The sequence below is a fragment of the Danaus plexippus genome, chromosome 2 (assembly GCF_018135715.1).
Source record: "Danaus plexippus chromosome 2, MEX_DaPlex, whole genome shotgun sequence".
NCBI lineage: Eukaryota > Metazoa > Arthropoda > Insecta > Lepidoptera > Nymphalidae > Danaus > Danaus plexippus.
Window position 1 is genome coordinate 9,211,540 of NC_083537.1, and position 21,728 is coordinate 9,233,267.

Consider the following 21,728-nt stretch of genomic DNA (forward strand, 5'->3'; position numbering starts at 1 on the left):
GATCAATTTTATACAACTATGAATATTACATTGATTTATATTCAAGTAGTTTAATATTTAAGTACTTTATTAACAAGTTATTATTTTTGCTGCAACACCACATTCGATATCGACTGCAGCTTCCTAGATCATTGTCCGGTCTCACATGTAAAAGCGGCAAATTCGATTACAGCCAATAGGATGCTTGCATTAGCCGTTATGTCAATTTGTGTCACTGAAGTTCAATATGTAGTTGTATTTACAAAAACAACGAACCGGGTCCTGCGATCCTTTAATTTAAATTGAATTTGTAACTGTTTCAACGGTTCAACCAGAAGATTTATAAAGTAGCCGCAGTTCGGGATCTTGATATAATTGGTTAGCCATCTGTGTAAAACGGACGCCGATATTGCCTCCAGTCTCCTGCATTTCACTAGTCTTTGTTTGGTGTTATATTTTCAGAGCCATGGAAGTCGAAACCAAATGTAAGTAGCATTTCTTTTTCTGGGAATTTAATTTGAGAAATGTAATTTTCTTCACGATGATTATGGATTCCGTAATATTTTTTTAAATTAAATATGTAGCAAAAATTTTAATTTATCTCAACTCTTAAATATCGATAGAATTTAGTAGCCTCAAATTTTTTAAACAATAATATTAAGAGGAATATAATATTTTCGATGACATCATTTTACATGTTGACAACTCTTACAATTCTTGTTAAAAGTTTTATAAGGTCAAACAGAAACTTGCTCAATTTTTTTTATCTAGCCCGACCGTATTACTAATGCTACTAGTAAAGAGAAAATTGATTAATAATACGAAAATTCATTAAATGTTAATTTATTCAGCACAATTTTTATTTTTTTTATGTTAGTATTTCCTGTTTTCTTAAATTTTTGAGATAACTAATCGATATATAGATAAATTATTTGTTTTATTTGATAAAGTGAGGCAAGTCAGATGATTTTTATTAGTATCTTTTGTACAGTTGGAATCAAGTTGCGTTTCAAAGCTGTTTTTACTCGTCTAACAAATTCCTTTATCTTTCAAGTAACAATCCCAGTTTTCTTCTTGTGTCGGACAAAGAAAGCTTTGTAACTATTTGACTTGTGCACGTTCATATCATTGTAATATAACATGCACATGGTCTGAAAAGGAGCCATAAGACAACGGAAAAATATTTAGATCCGGTTTTTATATGAAAACAAAAGACATTAAGATCAGATAATTTGGTTTGACATTCAATGCCACAGAATACCCTCATAATAGTGTTTCACAGTGTATTATCTTTTTTGTATTTTTTTTTCGTTAATCGTCATAGGTTGTATATGAATATGTTTTTTAAATGTGTTCGCGACCGTTGGTCTCCTCTGAAGTACTCAGTTGTATGAATCACGCGCAAGTCTTCCGCGCCCACTACAACGTTCTATATTTGAATATAAAACTTTGTTCCTTTTACGGCGCAATAAGTTCTCGTCCGCTTCCATTCGTATTATTGCCAACTAACTTAACTAGAATTATTTTAAAACAAACAGAACATACCTCCACTGTTCTCGTTTAACGATCCGTAAATTAAACGAATAGGTCCTCAGTAAATGTATTTCGATTTATCTGAAAAAATATTTTTTCGTGTTGAAATTAATTTTTGAACGTTAGCTGCAATTCATCTTAATTCTTTTATTGAATGGAATTGCCTTTGTCGTTGAAACTAACGGGAGGACTCGGCGGCCGAGAGTGTTGTTAATTTGATAATTAACGAGCTCACTAAATATTTCACGCATTTTGTTTATCTCTAATTTAAACTGTGTACTTAAATAGTTGTCGTTTTGATTTAATGTGTTATACACGTTCAGATTGAGGTAATCTAATGTAATGCATCCGGCCGTGGCGTACTTCATTTGTTAAATCTTTAATTTTAATCGTGTGAAAATTCTCTTCTACAATTTATAAATCGTTTACAGTCCAATTAACTAAATGTTATTTGGGAGTATCTAATAATGAATTTTAAATAAAATTAACAATATTAACGTTCATTAACATGCTTAGAAAAAATATGTAATATCTATGATTACAATCGACCTGTTCTGTTGTTCTGTCTTTATGTACGTAAAATTAAAATGTTTCCTGGACTATAAAGTCATTAGATGTGTCGATTACGTAAATGGGAGGTGTTCGCAGTTGGGAACATGCAAATCGAGGCATTCGATGTTTGTAGACAGGATCGGGGGCGACAAACGACCCTTCCCTAATATTGCCATTGTTAAAATAAGTACGTAACCTTCAAATTATGTTCAAAAACGGGCATTGGAATGTACATACAAGAAATTTATCCTATAATATAGAATTAATTATACAAAGATTTAAACCTCGAACGAGATAGGCGCTTTACCGTCGCAGCGGTAAAGCGCTTTTGACCTGATTGTAACTTGCCTCCCGATGTATTCAAATTCAATTATTTATTTAATGTGACATGTGACAATAAATTGATTACAATAATGTCACTAGTCCTCCCACACTGGTTTACGTGTCTTTCCGATGACCGCTATTGTCGTGTTAACTAGGTTATTGGAATGTATGAAAGTTTTTGTTGGATGCAGTCTCATTGTAACGAAAGACAGTCACCCAGTGTGGTGAGACGAGGGCGAGGAAGGGGGTCGTGGGCGTCATGCGTCGGGGGCGCCCACACTTGCATTTGCTGACTGCTCATGTACCAGATATGTGAAGGAGTTGAAAGGAAGTGCCTTTCACCGTAAAGTTCAATATTAGTCATAATTTCTGTATTCCTTGTCTTATACATTGTTTGTTTGTTTGATACATTGTTTTCAGAAATAATTGTACATTTCCAAATCGTGTTTTTGAATATTTACTTTTGTTACTATATCATAATCCCGTCACCCAAAATATTATAAACAGACAGAAAATATACACTTTAGTTTTAAATAAAAATTACACATTTATGCATATTTGTATGAAAGATTAAGTAGTCCCTAGTGATAAGAAAAGTAGAGACGAATTGATAACCTCCTCCTTTTTTGAAGTCGGTTAAAAAATATCTCATTACTATCGAAAAGATGGCAGTTCAGATAGATGCATTACCGTTACACAATCACGACAGACAGCTTGAGTTGATCTAGATTCTAGAGGAATCCCGACAAAAATATAAATTACAGTCTGATAAAACAATCGTTACAAAAACTAAATTTTCATAGTACGAAGATAGTTACTGTAAAAGAGGTTTAATATATTTTATTGTAATGTAATCTGTGAAGTTTTAAAGTAAACATAGTAATTATAAGTAATCTGCGGTCGTTGATCTGTACGTGTCACGAATCGCGGTACACGCGATGCTGTCTCTACTGGTGTACTCGTGTGTTTATTATAACAGCGCGGGCGATGGCCGGGCTTGACTCATCCTAACTTTCTTTGTTTCACTCAGATGAGATTTCAGCCTGATTTAAGTTAGGAATTATCATACACAGAATCGGAAGACACTGTCATCTATTCGTTGAATTCAAGTCTTACGTTATGCTACAGAGTACAGTGTGAAACATCTTGATCGTATCCTATAATAAATTAAAAATCATCAAGGGAGGAAAGTGTTGTTGTACGTCTCCGGCTTCGTAATTTGATTATAGACTTCGTTTACGGAAAAAATAAAGACAGTTCAAGTAATAAGAACTGTAATTTAATCTGTGATTTATAAGAAGGGAACATGAGATGAGCAGATAGAACACAGTGCGTTCTTAGTTAAGATAACGGAGGGGTGATTCTGAGCTATAAGGCTCAAAATTTCGTTATAGTTTTTCTATATTAAATTGTACCTTGCATTTAAAAAGCATTATATTTTAAACTATACAAGTCTTGTTATTAAATTGTTAGGTAGTTTTGATGAAGTTATAAATAAAATTGCGTCGAGTTAAACGTGAATAATAAGGGTCGTCATGGAGAGTGTGGTTTTCCGTCGTCGAGTCGTCTTAATATCAGTATCCGGGGCTGCACATCCGTATTACAAAGCGAGAGCCCCTCCAGGCGGAGGGCTGGCTGGCACTTTTGTAAGAATCATTGTCTGCAACCCTCATTAGTCACGTACGAGGCAACTTAGTTTATCATCCCCGTTGCTGGATTCCCTCGCCCTGGATACAGAGCAACGCACGCATTACACATGTGTGTGATATAAAATAAATAAATTCCTTTATAATTCTTTAAAAATCTCTTACCTTGGACGCATTGTCCGTCTCATAGACATACATTATTCACACTACTGATGTCACTATAGAACGATAACTGTGTTTTTTAACGATAACCTTGCATATGATTCATTTGTTTGTTATAATAGATTGTATTATAATATTCTTGTTAAATTTAACGAATATAATTACTAATGTATTGTAAACAAACTATTTAAACAATATAGCCTCTGTAGTCTATACAATGAAATCTTTCATTATTTTAGCTCAACATTAATAACAACAACATTTCTACAAGACAGTTTTTATATTTTTACTTATTTTAAATAAATAATATTTGTTGTTAATTTTCAGTGTTAAAGAGTTCCTTAATAATGCAGTGTACAGATATATATATATATATATATATGTATATAAAGACAAACGTACATATGCCTCGTTCGCTTCTAATATACATGAACATTAACAATGTTATAAATTTAATATAATGTAGATTATTATATAAAAGTCAATATCATCTGTATGCGGACGCTGTAGAGGCGGGCAAAATTGTAAATCTCGTCTAGATTTCATTAGTGCTCGCTGAATGCTATAATTTTTTTAGGTTGCCAAGCCAAGCCCGACCTGATTCCAGGTCATAGACCCAAATCCACTAACGTCCCCGGAGACGGTGTCGTGATATCATCGCTGCTGAAATATTAAGATGAAAAATGATTTTTCGTTAACACGGAATCAATGTCGACCGTGAGAGCCTCTCGATATGAACCGTTCTTCGACAAACACCCATTGTCTTGATTTAGACAAAAAATAACGTTCCATTTTCAAAGAATACAATAGACCGTCTTTCTTACACTTTTTGTTACGAGAGTTCAATAATATTCAGATTATTTTTTGATACCAAGTGTTGCCTCCAGCTTTGTTCGCATAAACCTACTTTGAGATACTCAGTAACATCATTATGAAGTTTTACTAAATTTTCTAAAAGTCTCTTAATCAAATCCTGACTTGTTGAAAATTTAATTATCCCAGGATAACGCCATATTGATATATATTTTATTGAACATCGATCTGTAGTGAAGGAGTGATAGCGTGACAATCATATTCAACCTTTTCCTTTTGGAGACGAATAAAAAGTACCCTAAGTTACTCCTTATTAGATTACCTACTTGCAAGCGAAATTTTTGTCAGTATTAGTCCAGCAGTTTCACTGGTTAGTCGGAACACACAGAGAGAGAACAATTTAAATAAATGCAATTTTGATGTACTTAGGTATCGTATATATTTTCGTATCTGACTGAAATAACTACTAGACACTTCACCATATTTATTAGTATATAATTTTGAGAAATATAAAATCTTTGATTTTTCTAGCGGCTGTTGGAAGATCAAATATCGCTTGTAGATTTCAAATTGCTTATAAAGAGAAATTAGTCACTACACCATGTGTAGTAAATATGTCATTCTAAAAGTATATTATTCAAATAACAGATTAATGCTTCTATAAAATTAAAAAGGGGCTATTTTTCATCATCCTAATTAAATGTTATCTCTAAAAAACTTTCCACTCCGAAAATGTTCTAGGGATATAATTTAACAATTTAAATCGAACAGCCGAGTAATTGGAAACGGTTGTGGGGCGTTGTTTATTTGGAAGATTTACAAGAGAATTAGTGGAGCCGCGCCTTTACTTGGGAGAGACGTACACATTATGTCGCGGTGTAAATAAAGGTTGCACAATTTATTACAAAACATTACTTATAGCTAATGAAGTGAATGTTTTATAAGTATATTATATATTTATGTTTGTCTGTGTCGATGTTTAAGTTCGAGTAGTGTCGAAATATGTTAATATTAATTTGCTGATATTAAAAATAATTCAGGAACGTCGTAAATGATGTGTGTGTGTACTAGTGTTGTATGTGGGTACACACGTACAGCAGGTCGTTAGTTCACGCCGGGAAGTCGTGCCGCTTCCAGCATGTCTGCTTTTTGTGTCGTTTTGTTGTGCAGAGCTTACTACGAGTTTTATAGTCTACTAAAACTTTCATAGTTTTCGAATTCGTTCCCAACAGCTCTTGTACTTTTGATGTGTTAGACACGTACATTACGTATGGTTTATCACTTTTCACTTATTTTACAAATCGATAACTTCGTGAGTTTTCGTTAAGTATATAATTCATAATTAAGGAAGCTGTGTTGTTATGATTATGGTTGTATGTATTTTTTTGTGTTAAGAATTTAAAAGATCATATATATTAAAGTATTTAACAGATATTAAAACGTTTGTTTTTCTATATATACATTGTATTCAAATATGGTTGTTTTAAAACCAGGTTAAATTGTAACCTTAGTACAAGTTTGCGTCGTCACACTATACGGAACGTTTTGCAGTATTTTATTAACAAATAAACGTTAATACTATAGATGGCGGTAGCAGAAGGTTGTGATGTTAAAACTATCTAATACTTCTTCTTTTTGATATAAATAAAAGATTAATGTTTAGGAATAGCGATGTTTATTTATCAGTTGTTATTTGTGAATCCTACATCCGAGCGTGTTACATTTCTCTCCCTCTCAGCCTCCAGACCCCTTTTTTATTTCATACAGAGCCGGTGTCATCGAAACCTATACTTCATCATAGCCGCGATCGATTCAATGGGGACTTGTCGGTGTATTCAAAGCTATGAACAAGACAACCAACTAAATAAATAAACTCCATGTTGAACAATCCATATATACGTATATGTTGTAGGTATATTTATTATCATCGTACTAAGGGACTAAGAGTTTTCAATTTAGCGACCCATTCACCTTATGTAATGTAAATAATTGTGTATATAGCATTATTTATATACCTCCTGATACCCAGTTACATTAACAATTCATATAAATAATATTTATATGCTACGACTGATTGCCGAGCCGTCGTAGGGCTTCGGATCAGATGTCGTTCGCCGGCTGACACCAGATTGCGGTTTTCGGTTTCTCAATGCCACCGTTGATCCAATTTATCGACTGTCTGTCTATTTAAAGGTAGTGAATTTATTTATCGATATAGTGTTGTGCGAACTGGCCGCGATGCCGTATCGAGCCCGTGGTAGTCTACCCGTCATTAAAGTCAGTAATGGCTCTTCGACCTTCGTACTTTTATCGATAGATGATTTCAATAGTTCAGGTATGTAAGTATTAATACTGTAGTACACTCTGTGTGACTAAATATATAAGTCCGATGCCCCCTGTTATTCCCTTCTCGTTTTGAACAAAGAACGTTAACATATCTTTATTTGGACCTTCCCGCATTGCTACATCCTCGTGATGAAGGTCTCCCTCATCGATTTCAGTTCACCTTGAGACATATGCGGAAACTTATCCAACTGTAAGCCTTATATGTATACTTGTACTATAATTAAAACATTTCAACTGTATTCCCTGTTTTAATTTCTTTTTAAGCGATTCAAGCGGTTAACCGTTTTATTTTATATTTTATATTGAAGCCGATGAATCGATTTAAGAGCTTTTCGATTAAACCTAATATCGTAATTAAATATACGTTTTATAACAAAAGAAAAGAATGATCAAAATAATAAATAATGTTGATCTCTAGTGTCATTGAATAACTGTTATATTGTGGGGTTACATGTGTCATAGAGACATTCGCGCACAGCCCGTCTGCCCTTGATCGATCGGAGCCCCGGCGGGTGTCGTACGGCTTTGCCCCCTTTTATAGCATTACACTAGCAGTAGAAATATACTGTGGATTATGAGGAGTGATGTTAAGCCGACGACCAGACGGACGGACAAACAATACTCTAGTGTGTTATATACATATAAATAAAGTTAACCGTTTTTACATACTCCAGTTTTTTATATATTTGCATGGAAACACATTTAATGAAGATGCACCCTCTTCTTATTGGGGTGTTTCTTAGAAACGCAATAATAAAAGAAATAAATATTACATGAAGACTATGAGACGGAACTTCCCATCACTCCAAGGATTCACCGGGCGGGTGCCGGGTCATTCGCGTTGCAGGGAGAGGAGCTTCAACAGTGTCTGGACTTACGACCTAGGTGTAGGTATATTTAACGCGCGTTAAACGCTCACCTCCACCGTCCAAGCTCCTCTCTCTACCTTTTAGTTTAAAATATAAATAAGGATCGTAGCGATGACTGTTTTATGAATAATATTTATCTCTCTAATTGATGTTTTCGAATATTTAGTTTAGTTTGCTGTTCCTAGCATTAGTCACACCGAATTGATACTAACGAGTCGCGACTGTTATTAGTGTGGCGCTTTTGAAATTGAAACTGCGTCGTCTGTTAATGTCTCATATAATATATGGAATTTTACTTCAGATGTTCGGAAATGAAATACATTTATGATTAAATTAAAATATGATGGAAATAACCAACGTTTATTAACAGTCACATACACAGTCCTTGTACAATACTAAAGGCAGCGTATACAAACTAACACTACCCATAAAAACGATAAAAAGGTTTATATAACGATAATTCATCGAAAATAGTCAGTTCGGTATCGGTATCATCATATCAAGATAATAAATCAAATACGATGACAATATTGGGATGAAATATCAGATAGATTGTTCATCGGTAATATTACAAGGGATCAATCACTTCGGATGAAGTGATCTGTGAAACGAACGGAGATGAAAAGGAAATAGACTTACAGTGTGGGGTCATTATAATAACAGCCTCCGCCGACCCCGGTCGACCCTGGACCCCAGGACGGGGTGTCGCGATACATGGCAATACTAGTGACAATAATCCGTAATTACGGTTATCATATAAAGGAAATTATTAACGATAAAAAATTTATCATCGAAATCTATAATGAATATTCAATACTCTGAAAGTTTTCTTACACTTAAAATTCCCTTACGAATTAATCTGCAATTCATAATAAATATATTTTATATATTACCCTTTATATCATCGCTTTAAGTAATTCTATGAGTTGATACATTTTTTATTGCAAAATTAAATATAAAAATCCTCTGGTATGTCTTTGGTCTGCGTGTTATTTGTCATTATATTTAAAGAGTTACTTCGCCCGTTATAAAACTTGAAGGAGAAACAAACATCCGTACAATTTTTTTTAAATAATACTATAACCCGAGATGAAACAGAAAAGAGAGGCCCACTTACATACGTATTGATTTAATCAGTACACATTAGTAATAATGTCGCGACCCGTTTTGACAGTTTCAGTACGTGTAAATTTTTTATTGTTTATATTTTAATTCAAATATTATATAAACATGCCCGTTTCTTAGATTTGCGATACATATGTATATATACGGAAAGGATTTATTCAGAAAATGATTTTCCCGAGTCGGCAAAGTTCTTCCAACCAGATGTTTCCTACATTCGGCCTGACAGCACCAAAAGTCTTTGACTTCCAAACTTATAACATTGGATATTAAATAAAACGTTTCATATCCTCAATCTTCCAAATCAATCCACCAATCACTCATACTATGAAGAACAGATATATACAAAATTACTTATGTTATATTTCATGTTTTTAATATAGTTGCGTAATCCATACGATTAAAAGTGGCAGGATTACATTGAGTCAGGACGAGATTTTATCTATCAGACAGTCTAGACATGCTAGACGCACAAACTCACTAAAGTACTAACTCGGTAATTGCTTCTGGGACCGGAACCAACTCGACAAAAAGCTACGAAGCAAGCCCATACACTTCCCAAACATGTGAATCATTTTGATAAATTAACAAGCTGAAAGTTGGCAGAAGCGGTGACATCGAGCTATGAGTCCTAGGACATAGAGTCGACGCGACTCTATGTCCTATCCTGAACAGAGCAATGTTCAGATTACTTTAACATGTCCTGACATAATATTATTGTTTCAAATCAAGTTTCCCCTCTATAAATTATCTTCTATGGAGCGGAAAAGAAGCAATATTTTCATTGGCCACCCGATACAGAGTAATTCGTTCCCCGAATGGGGAGATAATCCAAATAAAGCGTAAGGTACATTACTTTATGTAATCACAAAATTAAATTTAGAAGAACCGTCCAATTGAAGACTCAAAGAAATTTTATAATGACAGAGGGAACGACACGAGACATGAATAATTAACACTCCGCTGATATTACGAGATAACTTGAACTTTGCTTCTTTACTCACCACTTACAAAGTTACAAATTTTATATTCCGAACTCTTTGATGTCCCTTCACGGTTTCATTTTTCTTAACGGCGTAATTAAGTTTACTTTATTATACTGAAACATGAATAATCTAAAAATAATTGTGACAACATTTGTGTTATACAAATCGGGAAGGTCCTATTACAACATTCCACATGAATGATTGTATCTGCAAAGGTTAGATTATAATGCTTAAACAAAACCTGAAAGCTGAACAAGAACAGAGCAAAATCGATACGCCGTCGCGGCCGGACGCGCACCGTTACTTAATATTCTCTACCAAATCCTTAGGCACGTGACTCAACTTGTTGCCGCACACCGACATATAGATATATATCTTTTTTGCACACGTATATATATATATTTATATATACATATATATGTAGAAGATTATTCTCCTTAACGTATAAACAGACTATAGACAATAAAAATACACGGGCTTACTTTTAAGTCGGATTTGAAGGACGTTTCTCTTATTTGTTACGTGTCCAAAGAATATTTATATGTAGTATACGGTTTAAACAATATATGTATATTGTTTAAACCTGTGAAGTTTTTTTGCAAGTCTGCACGTTATCATGGTTACTGCAAAGTAATCGAACCGTCGGCTTACATATAAAACATGTAAATATCAATGTAGGTAGTTGTCAATCCGATTATATAGTTAATTCAATATGTCGTTGTAGAACTAAATAAAGTTCCGTTATATTGTTTTCCAATTATAATTGTGTTTTAATAAAGTCCTGTCCAATATATACATCATATACATTAATACAATTTTATCCCTAATCATATTAAACTTGACGACTTCTAAGTAGAGTCAGAAAACCAAATAATAGTTTTCCGAAAGTGCTTTTCTTTAAAGTTTCCGGTGATTTAATTCAATACTTTTTAATACAAGAACTATTTACAGCAATAACATTAATAGCTATAAATAAAAATAATAACAAAATAAATAAAAAGCATATTTTTAGAAATTCCGTTGGGCAATTTTAACAGACGCTAAGAAAATGCCCCAAGTTGGGCGCCATACCGTAATTTTAATTAAACGATTATACAACCACTGAGAAATTTTACCTCGTTAACGTAATATATACCAACTGAGGGATGAAAATGTTTTCATTAATATAGAAAATATGTTTTCGCTTGAATTAAACCTGCTATTATTTGTTCATGACGACATATTACTGATGCTATATTGACTACAGAATGCATGCATCCGGAGTTTTATTCTCGAAATTCACCTTTTTATTACGGTCGTTCGCACTTTTTTCTTAATTGATCTAATTTCTAAATTATTTTCGTTATTTACTACTAACATCGTCATTATTAATGAAGGTGAGAAAATGCTTCAATAACTTAAGAGTATTCCGCTAATCGGGTCAACAAAGTCCCGAATAGAAATTTACAAATTAAATTATTAAGCTGCCGGTCACGGGACCCCAGCAGTGGTTTTTCCACGATGGTCACTGTCAGCTTTGATGCTTCCACACAGTACACTCCCGGAATTCCCAGTCATTACCGCAAGGGGACGCGGTCTCGAGGTTGTTGCCCGTCATCGATCGCCGCACCGCCGACGCCGGTGTTACCGGTGCACGGGGTTAAAACATCACAGCTGCAGCCGCAGGACATTTCAGCGATTTATATTTGCTTTAGAGCAAAACATTCTTTACATTTGACAAAAAAATAAATTGATGTGCCCAGAAATAATGCCGCTGAATTAAATGTCGTCATCGAAATCGTAATCATAGTCATATGAACTTCATATTATTTATGTCTTACCGATTGTGTAAAGTGTCAGGAGATTCGCTAGTAATGGACTTTAAGGACGGGAAATCAATCGGAAGCAATTCGAGTGGCGAAACAAACTCAACATTACGTTGCCGGCTGTTAATTGGCTGCGGGTGGAGGCGCCGAGACGGCGGCGGAACCGCCGCATGGTTCCCCTCACTCGCTCCTACTTCACCCCGCCGCCCACCGACGTCTCTAAGTTTTTATGAGCGAAAGGCCCACTGAGTCCCTTACGAGTCTAGGGAGGTTCCTAAATTTGTTTTTCTAACCTAGACTAGATCGTATAGTTATTGAACGACCTTTCTGAATCATAACCTTAGTCTATAACCGATTCTTAAAGCGTGATTTCAAATATTTTATAATATTAGTACAGTTCTGTTGCAATCCCAGACTTGTGTATGTTTCATGTTCAACACTATTTGTCCATTTGGTAGGCTTATTTTCTTCGGCGTGGTTATCAAGTTAGGGCCGGTCCGCGGTAGGGGTGGCTGCCAGGCGGCTCTGCAGCTCGGGGTCGCGGGGTGCGGGGTGCGTCTATCGACCGGGCTACCCTCCCCCCGGAATGGTTCAGTTTTCAGACGAGAGTCGCGCAGTTCGCCCGTGCCGCGACGCGACTCCGTCACTCGTTAGATAGCTAGTCAATTTGAAACTACCATCATGCTGATAGGACTTGTACGAGATTCGGTGATGCAGTGCTTCTGCCACTCATGCAGGGCGCCCGTTTTACCAGCAGGTTGGAATTTCGCAAAGACCGGCGTTGGTTTCCTGGAGATCTCACGGTGTCTCTCGGATCGTCGCCGGCACGATGGCTACGAAATTGAAACGCCCACTAGCTACAAGTCGTAATGTTTTGTTTCCAACTCTTCGTATTTGTATTTACTGTATCGAAAATGGATTGAAGGTAACCCGAGCCTAATTTTTAACGATTGCTGTACATTTTTTTTTCAATTAGTAAAACGATACATTTACATATCTTTACATGGAAACTAATTATCCCATTTTCTTTCCATAATAAACGCCATCCCATAAAACATTATATTACGTCTAGGAATACCGGCCGGCATCGTGATCGATTCGTCGCCGACAGCTGGCGCTCGGATTGTCAAAGTTTTTCTACGTGTCAAAAAATTGCCCTCAGTGAAGTATTTTCTCAAAGCCCAGATCTAAAATAAGGAATTCGACAGTCTCTATTGAAGTCCATCAAGTCAAGCCGTGGTAATATTTTGGCAATTCCTGGTCGTTTTTATCTGTCAGATCGTTTGAAGATAAGGTATAAGGTGTTTTCTTTATACATCAGTTATTTTGTTGATTTTTTGTTTCAGATTATATATGTCTCAGTATCTTCTCTGGTAGACATATTGATTCAACATTTCTGTATAACGAATGTCGACCATTTTGTCTGCACCGACTGTCGGCTGAACTTCATGCGTACTCCATTTTGCGCGTCTAGTACCAATACTCTTTAGGGTTTCCCTGACACTTCCATCTAGATAAAAACCACTCCTTTTTATGGATGATTCACTTGAGACTCAAAAGGATACATTTTATCTCAAGAACGATTAAAATATTTTCTCATGAAACTATAGACATAGAATCAAATAATAATTTATCATTGTCCTTAACATTACAGAAGTGTATTTTTCGTCATTTATAAAAAAAAAATCCATAAGTTACTTCTAGTCACGCAATAATCACATAATCGTCACTCAGTCCCGTAAATACTTCATGAAAGCCCATGATTTTTTTTTTTTATTTACACAACCCTAATTAGAAGCCCTGCGATCAAGGGGTTACTAATAAAATATGATTGCAATTTGCATAAAAGGTTAGTGTATTTGTTCACAAATTGCTAATGTAAAGGGTCGTGTCTACATCGGGGACTGAATTGACAATTGTTTGGGGTGACGTTAAGAGCTGAGTTTAATGAGCTCAACAAGTTTGTCACCTCCGGATATTAGTTAATGTGATTCACGAGCCATATTTACCACGAATTATTAGGTGACAGTTTTAATTTTTTTGCATAAAAATATAGACGTCAGCTTGCTGTTTAGAAGATGTCTCATATCTGAGCTTAACTCGACCTAAATCTCGATTTTATCACACAAGATTTCTGGGTCAAGTAATCTCTAATAAGCATTTCATATATCGTTAGACGTTATTAACTTTTGAAAAACTGACAACGGTATTCGAACGTATAAATTGTGATCAAATCATATTAGATTTCTTTTATTTTATAAATCCATCGTCGCGGGTATTCTTACGTCAATATACTTAGGTAATGTAACGTCGCATCAAAACTCATACGTAACATACATACCATCCTCCTTTGAACTACGAACAAATGCAGACCTACCCTATAGACGTCGCCAGACTTACTACGTTCGACGTAACTCTGTGATGCATTGCGGTCTAAAAATTGTCGTGTGTCACGCACACCTAGATTAGACACAGAATTTATAGAAATTTTCAATCGATGTTATTTAAAAACATTAAAAGGCCCCTCTTGAAGCCGTTGTCATTTACAATTTTCTAAACATTTTTTTTTTCATCATTGTCTGATGTTGTGTTTCTTATAATAGTATGTTATTTTAGCTCGTTTCGGTCTAGACGTTCCCCCTGTATCGCCCTGCGTTACTCGTGATGAGTATTTATTCGCTAAGTGAGTAAAGTTTTCTGCCATAGGTACATACGCAAATACTCGAACGTCCCCTTTAAGTGAGACAGTGCTCGGTTGTATTCCCAGAGCCGTAAATTCTCTTTCCATTTCCCTTCGCGAGTTTTAAAGCCTGGTTTTAAATATATTATCAGTTTGGACGTGGTGTCGTGCGGCGCCGGAGGGTCTCGCCCTTTCGCTTGTGACTGCTGCGTTAAATATTTACAATCCGATTCGTCGAATTTCATTTCTTGAGCTACCACATTGTTTGATTTGCTCAAATACACTTTTGTACGAAGAACTTGACAATTGCCGTAACATAGAATATTATAGTCGACGTAGTTGAATTGATTGCTTATCACATGTTACCTAATCTAGTGTTAGGTGTTGCGAAAAACCGCAATATGTCAGAACGACACCGCATTAGAGGTCGTGGCCCGTGTGACGTAAGATCAGCTGCATTGTCTTTACTTGTTAATATTTTTTTGGTTGGACTCAAATCCATATATAATTTTCGTTATCCACGTTTTTGTATTATATCCGCTTAGCAGTCCTCGCTGTCTTTACAACAACTCTCACCGATTTTCTAAATATTATTATTATTAATGTCTAAAGTTATCAGAGACGTGTATAATTAGTTTATATGACGTCTGTAATTATCCCAGTCGTGTCCCGTGTCTGTATGTCACCTCTGGAGTTAGGTATTGGGATTCATTGGCGTTCCTCTCACGTACCAGTCTTTCATCTTAACATCGTGTCTTTTTATTACGACCTCACTATAGAGCCGTATCTTAATCGAAACCGATTCATTTTCTCTTAAAACTTAATCGTAAATAATCTCTACGGGATTTACATTAAGTTTTGAAAACTGCAACATCTAATAAGAACAGAAACCAGTCAGTATATTTCAATAATAATGGAAAAATATATATTTTTTAATATTCAAACTTGAAATAAAAATCTATACCAAAAATATTGCATGTCATATAGTATATTTTTATCACTCTTACAATATAATTTAGTTTCCAATTTATTTACACGCAATTTCACAATTGTGACCGGATCAATACAAGTCCGCTGCACGACATGGATTGTCGATACGCCATGAAAACAACCCGTGGGTAAATGCTCTCCCAATAAACATTCGTTAATTGAACTGCTCGTAATGACCAACCGATCGTCGGTGTTCTAGAGGGACACGATGGCTGCGGACGTACTACGGAGCTCGTTTCTACTGTTATTATAACAAGCTTTTACATTTCTACGTACATTTTAATTTATAGGACGCCGAGTCATTCATATTTATTAACTTCTACAAAGGAATTTCAATTGGCCTTTGATGCAAGTTGAATCATCGTCGTCTTTTTGAATGGAAAATATTCGTGATGTTGTTTCGCTGAATTTTGTTTAACGTTGGAACAATTCGACTCGGACCTGTTATCTATTGAATTAAATATAGTTTAGTTTATTGCTGTCTTTGCCATTTGAAGAAAAAAAAATTGCGAACAAATACGTTTTTACATAAAGCTAGTGGGTGGTATCACTTTCGAGAGATGCCTTCGCGACGATCCCCGCGACACCTATCAATACATATTGTTGTCTAGCTCACCGGCGTTCGGTACCCGTCAAGAAAGCCGCCGGAAAACCAAGGACTAAGCAACCCAAAAAAGTGAAATTTATCAGTAAGTCGAAATATACGTACAGTTAATAGATTTCCTTTGTTTGGCTTTTGTATTTTCTATTCCATAGAGAAATATTTACCGTAGACTATGTGAAAGCAATAGAACCCCGGGGAAAATTACTCACGTTCATTATAGGTATGTATGCCTAGAACGAGGGTTATATTAGTATGAGTCACACCGACCGGGCCGGGCGGCGACCACCCCGACCACCCCACTGTGAAGTACAGAGAGATTCTTTAGTCATTTGTGCAAACTCCGACCGACCTTGAAAATTGCTTTAATTTTAACACGAGGATCTCTGGGTGGAAAACCTTTTTAAAATACCGATCCGCAATTAAGACGCGCCCTCAATTAATCGGCTTTCATAGTTTACGAGGGAGTTTTAATTGTTTTAATTTAATTATATACTTACTTAGTAGATGTTTTTTTTTTAAGTTCAATACTTGTTTTCTCAGATTTTGTGACGTATTGTATTTTTAACATTTTTAGTTTTGAATAAAAATATATCTTCTCCTGTGCTTTTCGTACGTGGACGATTTCATAGCGTCTGCCTGTGATCAAGATTGCTATAAAATAACCGGCTTAGTAGTAGTTAAAATGTTACGAAAGAAAATGGTTGTCCAAATTACTCTTTTATTTAGTTGCTGTCTGATATATAAGTTTGATATTGGAAGTTAAAACTTCAGGGATCGATTGTTAAGATAAACGTAATCACAGTGGAGACCGAGTGTGAACGAGTACAATATAAAAGTTCATCACTAATGTATGTAGCTCCGGTTTTTGCGAGTGTTTTGTTAGATTTCTTGCTTCATTTTCTTTTATATGGAATACAATGTCTCTTTATTCGTTCTTCAATTTGTTTTTCCTATATATCTTCTTTCAATTGCCATTTCTTTATTGTGTTAAACGCTCGATGCTATCGGATTCGAAATCGTTTCAACTGGTGTCGATATCTTTGTTTTGTCGTTTTTTCTTTTCGTGTTCTACACATATATGTATCTTTCAATAGCCACTGAGATCCGCTGTCAAGAGATGTCGAAGGGAGGACTGGCGTACGAGGTGATCCTCGCTGAGCCGGTGGGCGTGCCCGTGCCGCGCCGCGCGGATTCGCCCGAGAAGACGCCTTCGGTCGAGGAGATACAGGAGAAGCTGAAGGCTGCTGAAGAGAGGAGACGTGTATGTATACGATTATGGATTGAAAATAACACCAATGAACCCTTCGAATATTTTGTGCGATAACTCTTTCATATATTAAGAGAATTTTATTCGTTTTTTTTTTGTCCCTATAGCCGTCTTGACCTCGTTTTTTGAAACTATACGACTGTCGTAACTTTTTTCCGAATCATGTTTTATGATTAATCGATAACAACCGAAGGTTATCCCTAAAGATCTTTTGAATGTTTTAAGTAATACTTTTATGTTTTACGCTTTGGTCATAAAATGAGCTACAAAAAGTCGACAAGCTAATGGAAATTTAAGACAAGTAAAAGGTGACTTGCGTTCCTCAACGTGATGTACTCGTAAAACCTATTCTACACACGGTTTTCTTCTTGAGTGCGTTAAGTACTACGAACGTGATCTCCGATATATTTAGGGGGTCAACATAGTATATGTGTATTTTCAGAGTTTGGAAGCCAGCAAGATGGCTGCTATCGCTCAAAAAATGCAGAAAATCGAAGATGCGTCGCGAATCCGCAGCGAACAGACGAACAACTTCATCGTCGCCACAAAGGAAGCGCTGGACGCCAAGATGGACTCCCACGAGGAGAAACGCGAGGCTTACATCAACGAACTGCGTGCGCGTCTCAAGGATCATCTCGAAGGAGTCGAAAAGACCAGGTATTCAAGGAAACATTGAACGTTTGTGCTCAGCTACATCTATAGACATTCCAGCTAAACCATAAAACTCTTGGCAGGTTGACCTTGGAGCAACAGACGGCTGAGGTGTACAAGGCTATCGAGGACAAGATGAACACCGCGGCCGACAAGCGAGACGAGAATATCAAGAAGATGCTGGAACGGCTCCGGGAACATGTACGTCATAAACCGTACGATATGGGCGCGTAAATAACACGTAACACGTAGACGTTACGATGGGAAGCCGAATATAATACGCGGAAACGGGATTAATTGTGATCATTGTGTCGCGATAACGGCGTGCGAAATGTCTCATCAGGAGCGCGCTCGAGCCTGAACAAAGTTCGCGTTGAGGCTAACGGCTTTTATACGGCCGTTTGAATGCTAACAAAGGAATTATATGTAAAATAAACAATGATTTTATTTGCAGGCGAGGGTATCGAGAATAAAGTTTTGATGTTCCTTTATTTTGGTAGCTATTTCATTAATGCGAGGAAAAGTTTTTAAAAAAATGTTAAATATATTAACGAGCTCGTAGGTATTGATTGTTCTTAAGTCAATTTGAAGTGGACAACGAAATGACAAAAGAAGATGTAATCAGTATATATGAATGAATGAAACAATGAGTGAGTGAATCCGTTTCCCAGGAGGAGCAGGTTCGCAAGGTGCGGGCGGGCAACCAGGAACGTTTCCAGCAGTTGGAGAGCGCTATACAGGACAAGCTGCAGCAGGCCGCCGACCGCCGCTTACAGATCGAGGCGGAACAGAGGGAGAAACTCCGCAACCATGTGAGTACAGATAACAGCTGGTGAAGATGCGACGTGACATGGGGTCAGGGGGGGGACCTGGGACAGGGTTGAACAACCTTCATTTATGGAAACGTGTTCTAGAAGGCCTCACGTGCCATAGTTGCGATATATAAAAGCGGACATTTTCTAACTCCGAATAATAAAAAAAGAGCGCCATAGTCGTCGTCCACTTAACCCGCTTCCATTGTATTGAGGGTCTGTTTTATTATGTACGCGAGTGTCGGCGTTCGCTCCTCAGGGTCGACGCCTCCTTCACGTTTGTTTCAACCGCTCATTTTGGTGGCCATTCTTATATTTCTCACGTATCTTTTCGTTTTCCAACATCTCATCATGTTATTTTGTCATCTTTATTTTTCGTTTCACCATAACCATGAATGGACACAGAACAATAAGCCGGCGGAGGTGCGCTCCGTCATCACCGCCAAGATGGACGAGATCTCCAAGGACATCGAGACCAAGCTCACCGCCGCCGAGCAGAACAGAGAGAAAGAGATACAGAAGAAACTAGACTTCGTCAAGAAGGAGGTTTGTGTTCACCCAGCTGACCACGGACACGACACGACAACCCGCCCAGCACGACGCGGACACGACTTAGATTTGTCGATTTCACCTTTTTTTTATTTAAGTCATATTCTATCATCCACCGAGGAGTCCCCCCGAGGCCGAGGGCTACCACTCCAGCAGGTTACTCACGAATGTTTTACGACGTGTTCTCAGGAGCGACGTGCGGAGCTGGTGCGGCAGAACAAGTCCGCGCGCGCCGAGAGTGAGGCGCCCACCTCCGGCTAGACGCCCGAAGCCCGCCGGCCGCCGCCCGCCCACGCCGCCCACGACGCCCACCGCCGGCGGACGGCGGCCCCGCGAGGTCGCCGGACACCCGGTGTCCCGCCAGCGATCGTTCCACACCGTTTCCCTCGCGCTTTGATATTTCGACGTCTCCGGTCCCGATGATTTTGGATTGTTTTCGCCCGTCACGGCCCACCGCGAACAGATCGCCGGCCGGCCGCTGGCGTTTTTATACGACTGAGGGAGGAGCGGAAGGTAGCAGGAGTCGACTCCTGAGGATTAGTTAGTCGTAGTTCGATATCATAATTTTTAAAGTCGGTCATGACGCCACAGTATTTTAGTATCGTATGAACTATATTTAAGTTTCTCATAGACCTTAGCGTCGCCTCTCCGTGTCCACGGCGCTATACGTGTCGGATGTGATCATGTATCGTGTAATATTTTTTCGATATGTTTTTGGTGGGAGTGTTCGCGGGTCGATCTGTTCCTGCGGGAGCATCACACCTAGTGCTGGAATCGATAGCGCCGCCTCCCGTCCGCTGAGGGATGTGAGCATAACCGACGTAGGATGACCTCGGATCGCGCACAGAGTCGACGGTCCGCCAGCTCAAGTGCCTGAACGTCCGCCCGGCCGGGGACGGCGTCGCTCGTGTAGTACAGACACGGAACAGCCTTCGTAGCGTTTTATACACATATATATAAAGTAGGGGGAGGCGCCGAGCGGACGGCGTGTGTCGGACACAAACTGCTTCTGTGATGTTTCGCTCTAGTGATATCGATTATTCGTTTAGGCACAAATTATATCGATACCGTAAGTTACTGTAAGGAAGACGTCTCCGCCTGACCCGGGCCGTCCGCGGGCCGTCCGCGGGCCGTGCGCGGGCCGAGGCGGGGAGAGACGCGGGTTCGGACACGAAGGTTCCGATGGTTCGTTGGATTTCTGTTTCTTTTCCGGTCGGATCTACGATGATTGTATATATTAAGAGATATCTGCTTGGCGGGGCGAGCCGCTTGCTTCACTCCGGTCCGCTGCGTGAGTCCGCTTGTTTTGGGTGAGTCGCGAGCGCCTCTGACCAATCGCCTGGGTGTCGTTTGCCTTTAGCCTCGCTCGCCGCCGACGTGTCGCTTGTGACCCCACTAACTCTAGACACCTGTTCGTGTTTGTTTTGATGTACCTCACTCCCCTCTTCTGCGGTGTTCTGATGTATCATTTCTACATTCTACTAACGACGCGCTTCACTCGTGGAGGTGTACTTGTATGAACATGCTGTTTGAAGTGCAGGCAACTTTTGTAGTTTCATTGTCGTATTGAATAAAGTCATGAATACTAATTCATCGACCTGTTTTCTTTATTGAAACCCCAAACCCCGATCCCCAAACCCCAAAACCCGAACCCCAATCCCCGAACCCATGACGAGCCATGATGGCCGGATGTAGACATTAATAGGTTAACAAAACCACTTTATAATAAACAACAATTACTGTATAAAAGTGCTCTGTGTGAGAAGTAATATAGTAATTTAAAAGATAACAAAGATAAGTTTATATTTTAATGTCAAGGTCAGACATTTTTATTTCTTCGTTCGATCTTAAAATAACGACCGCGCCAGTCTGCTGCGACATTATTAACGCTTATAGACTCCGAGAGCTTCTTTAATATAATCTAAAAAATTCAACTTTCTAAATTGAATTTTACCAAAGAATCCTACAATTTAAATCCCGTAGTTGTAGCATGATTTATAAAAAATGAATATTTTTATAAAATAATGAGATCCAAGGC

The 21,728-nt window shown here is 37.7% G+C and overlaps 1 protein-coding gene across 4 annotated transcripts; it reads left to right on the plus strand.

Annotated features, from left to right (window-relative positions):
- Window positions 1-208: 208 nt before the first annotated feature.
- On the plus strand, window positions 209-21,283 carry LOC116779339 (stathmin-4). Of its 4 annotated transcripts, XM_032673577.2 has the most exons (8): window positions 12,726-12,894; window positions 16,419-16,496; window positions 17,506-17,672; window positions 18,121-18,335; window positions 18,413-18,530; window positions 19,001-19,141; window positions 19,547-19,687; window positions 19,880-21,283. In XM_032673577.2, exons 1-8 carry the CDS (start codon window positions 12,819-12,821, stop codon window positions 19,949-19,951), a joined length of 1,008 nt encoding a protein of 335 aa, XP_032529468.1. In that variant the 5' UTR covers window positions 12,726-12,818; the 3' UTR covers window positions 19,952-21,283. The 4 variants fall into 4 exon arrangements, with proteins under 4 accessions (XP_032529470.1, XP_032529469.1, XP_032529468.1 ...); XM_032673579.2 differs by lacking the exons at window positions 12,726-12,894; window positions 16,419-16,496 and adding an exon at window positions 209-464; XM_032673578.2 differs by lacking the exons at window positions 12,726-12,894; window positions 16,419-16,496 and adding an exon at window positions 7,233-7,344.
- Window positions 21,284-21,728: the final 445 nt, after the last annotated feature.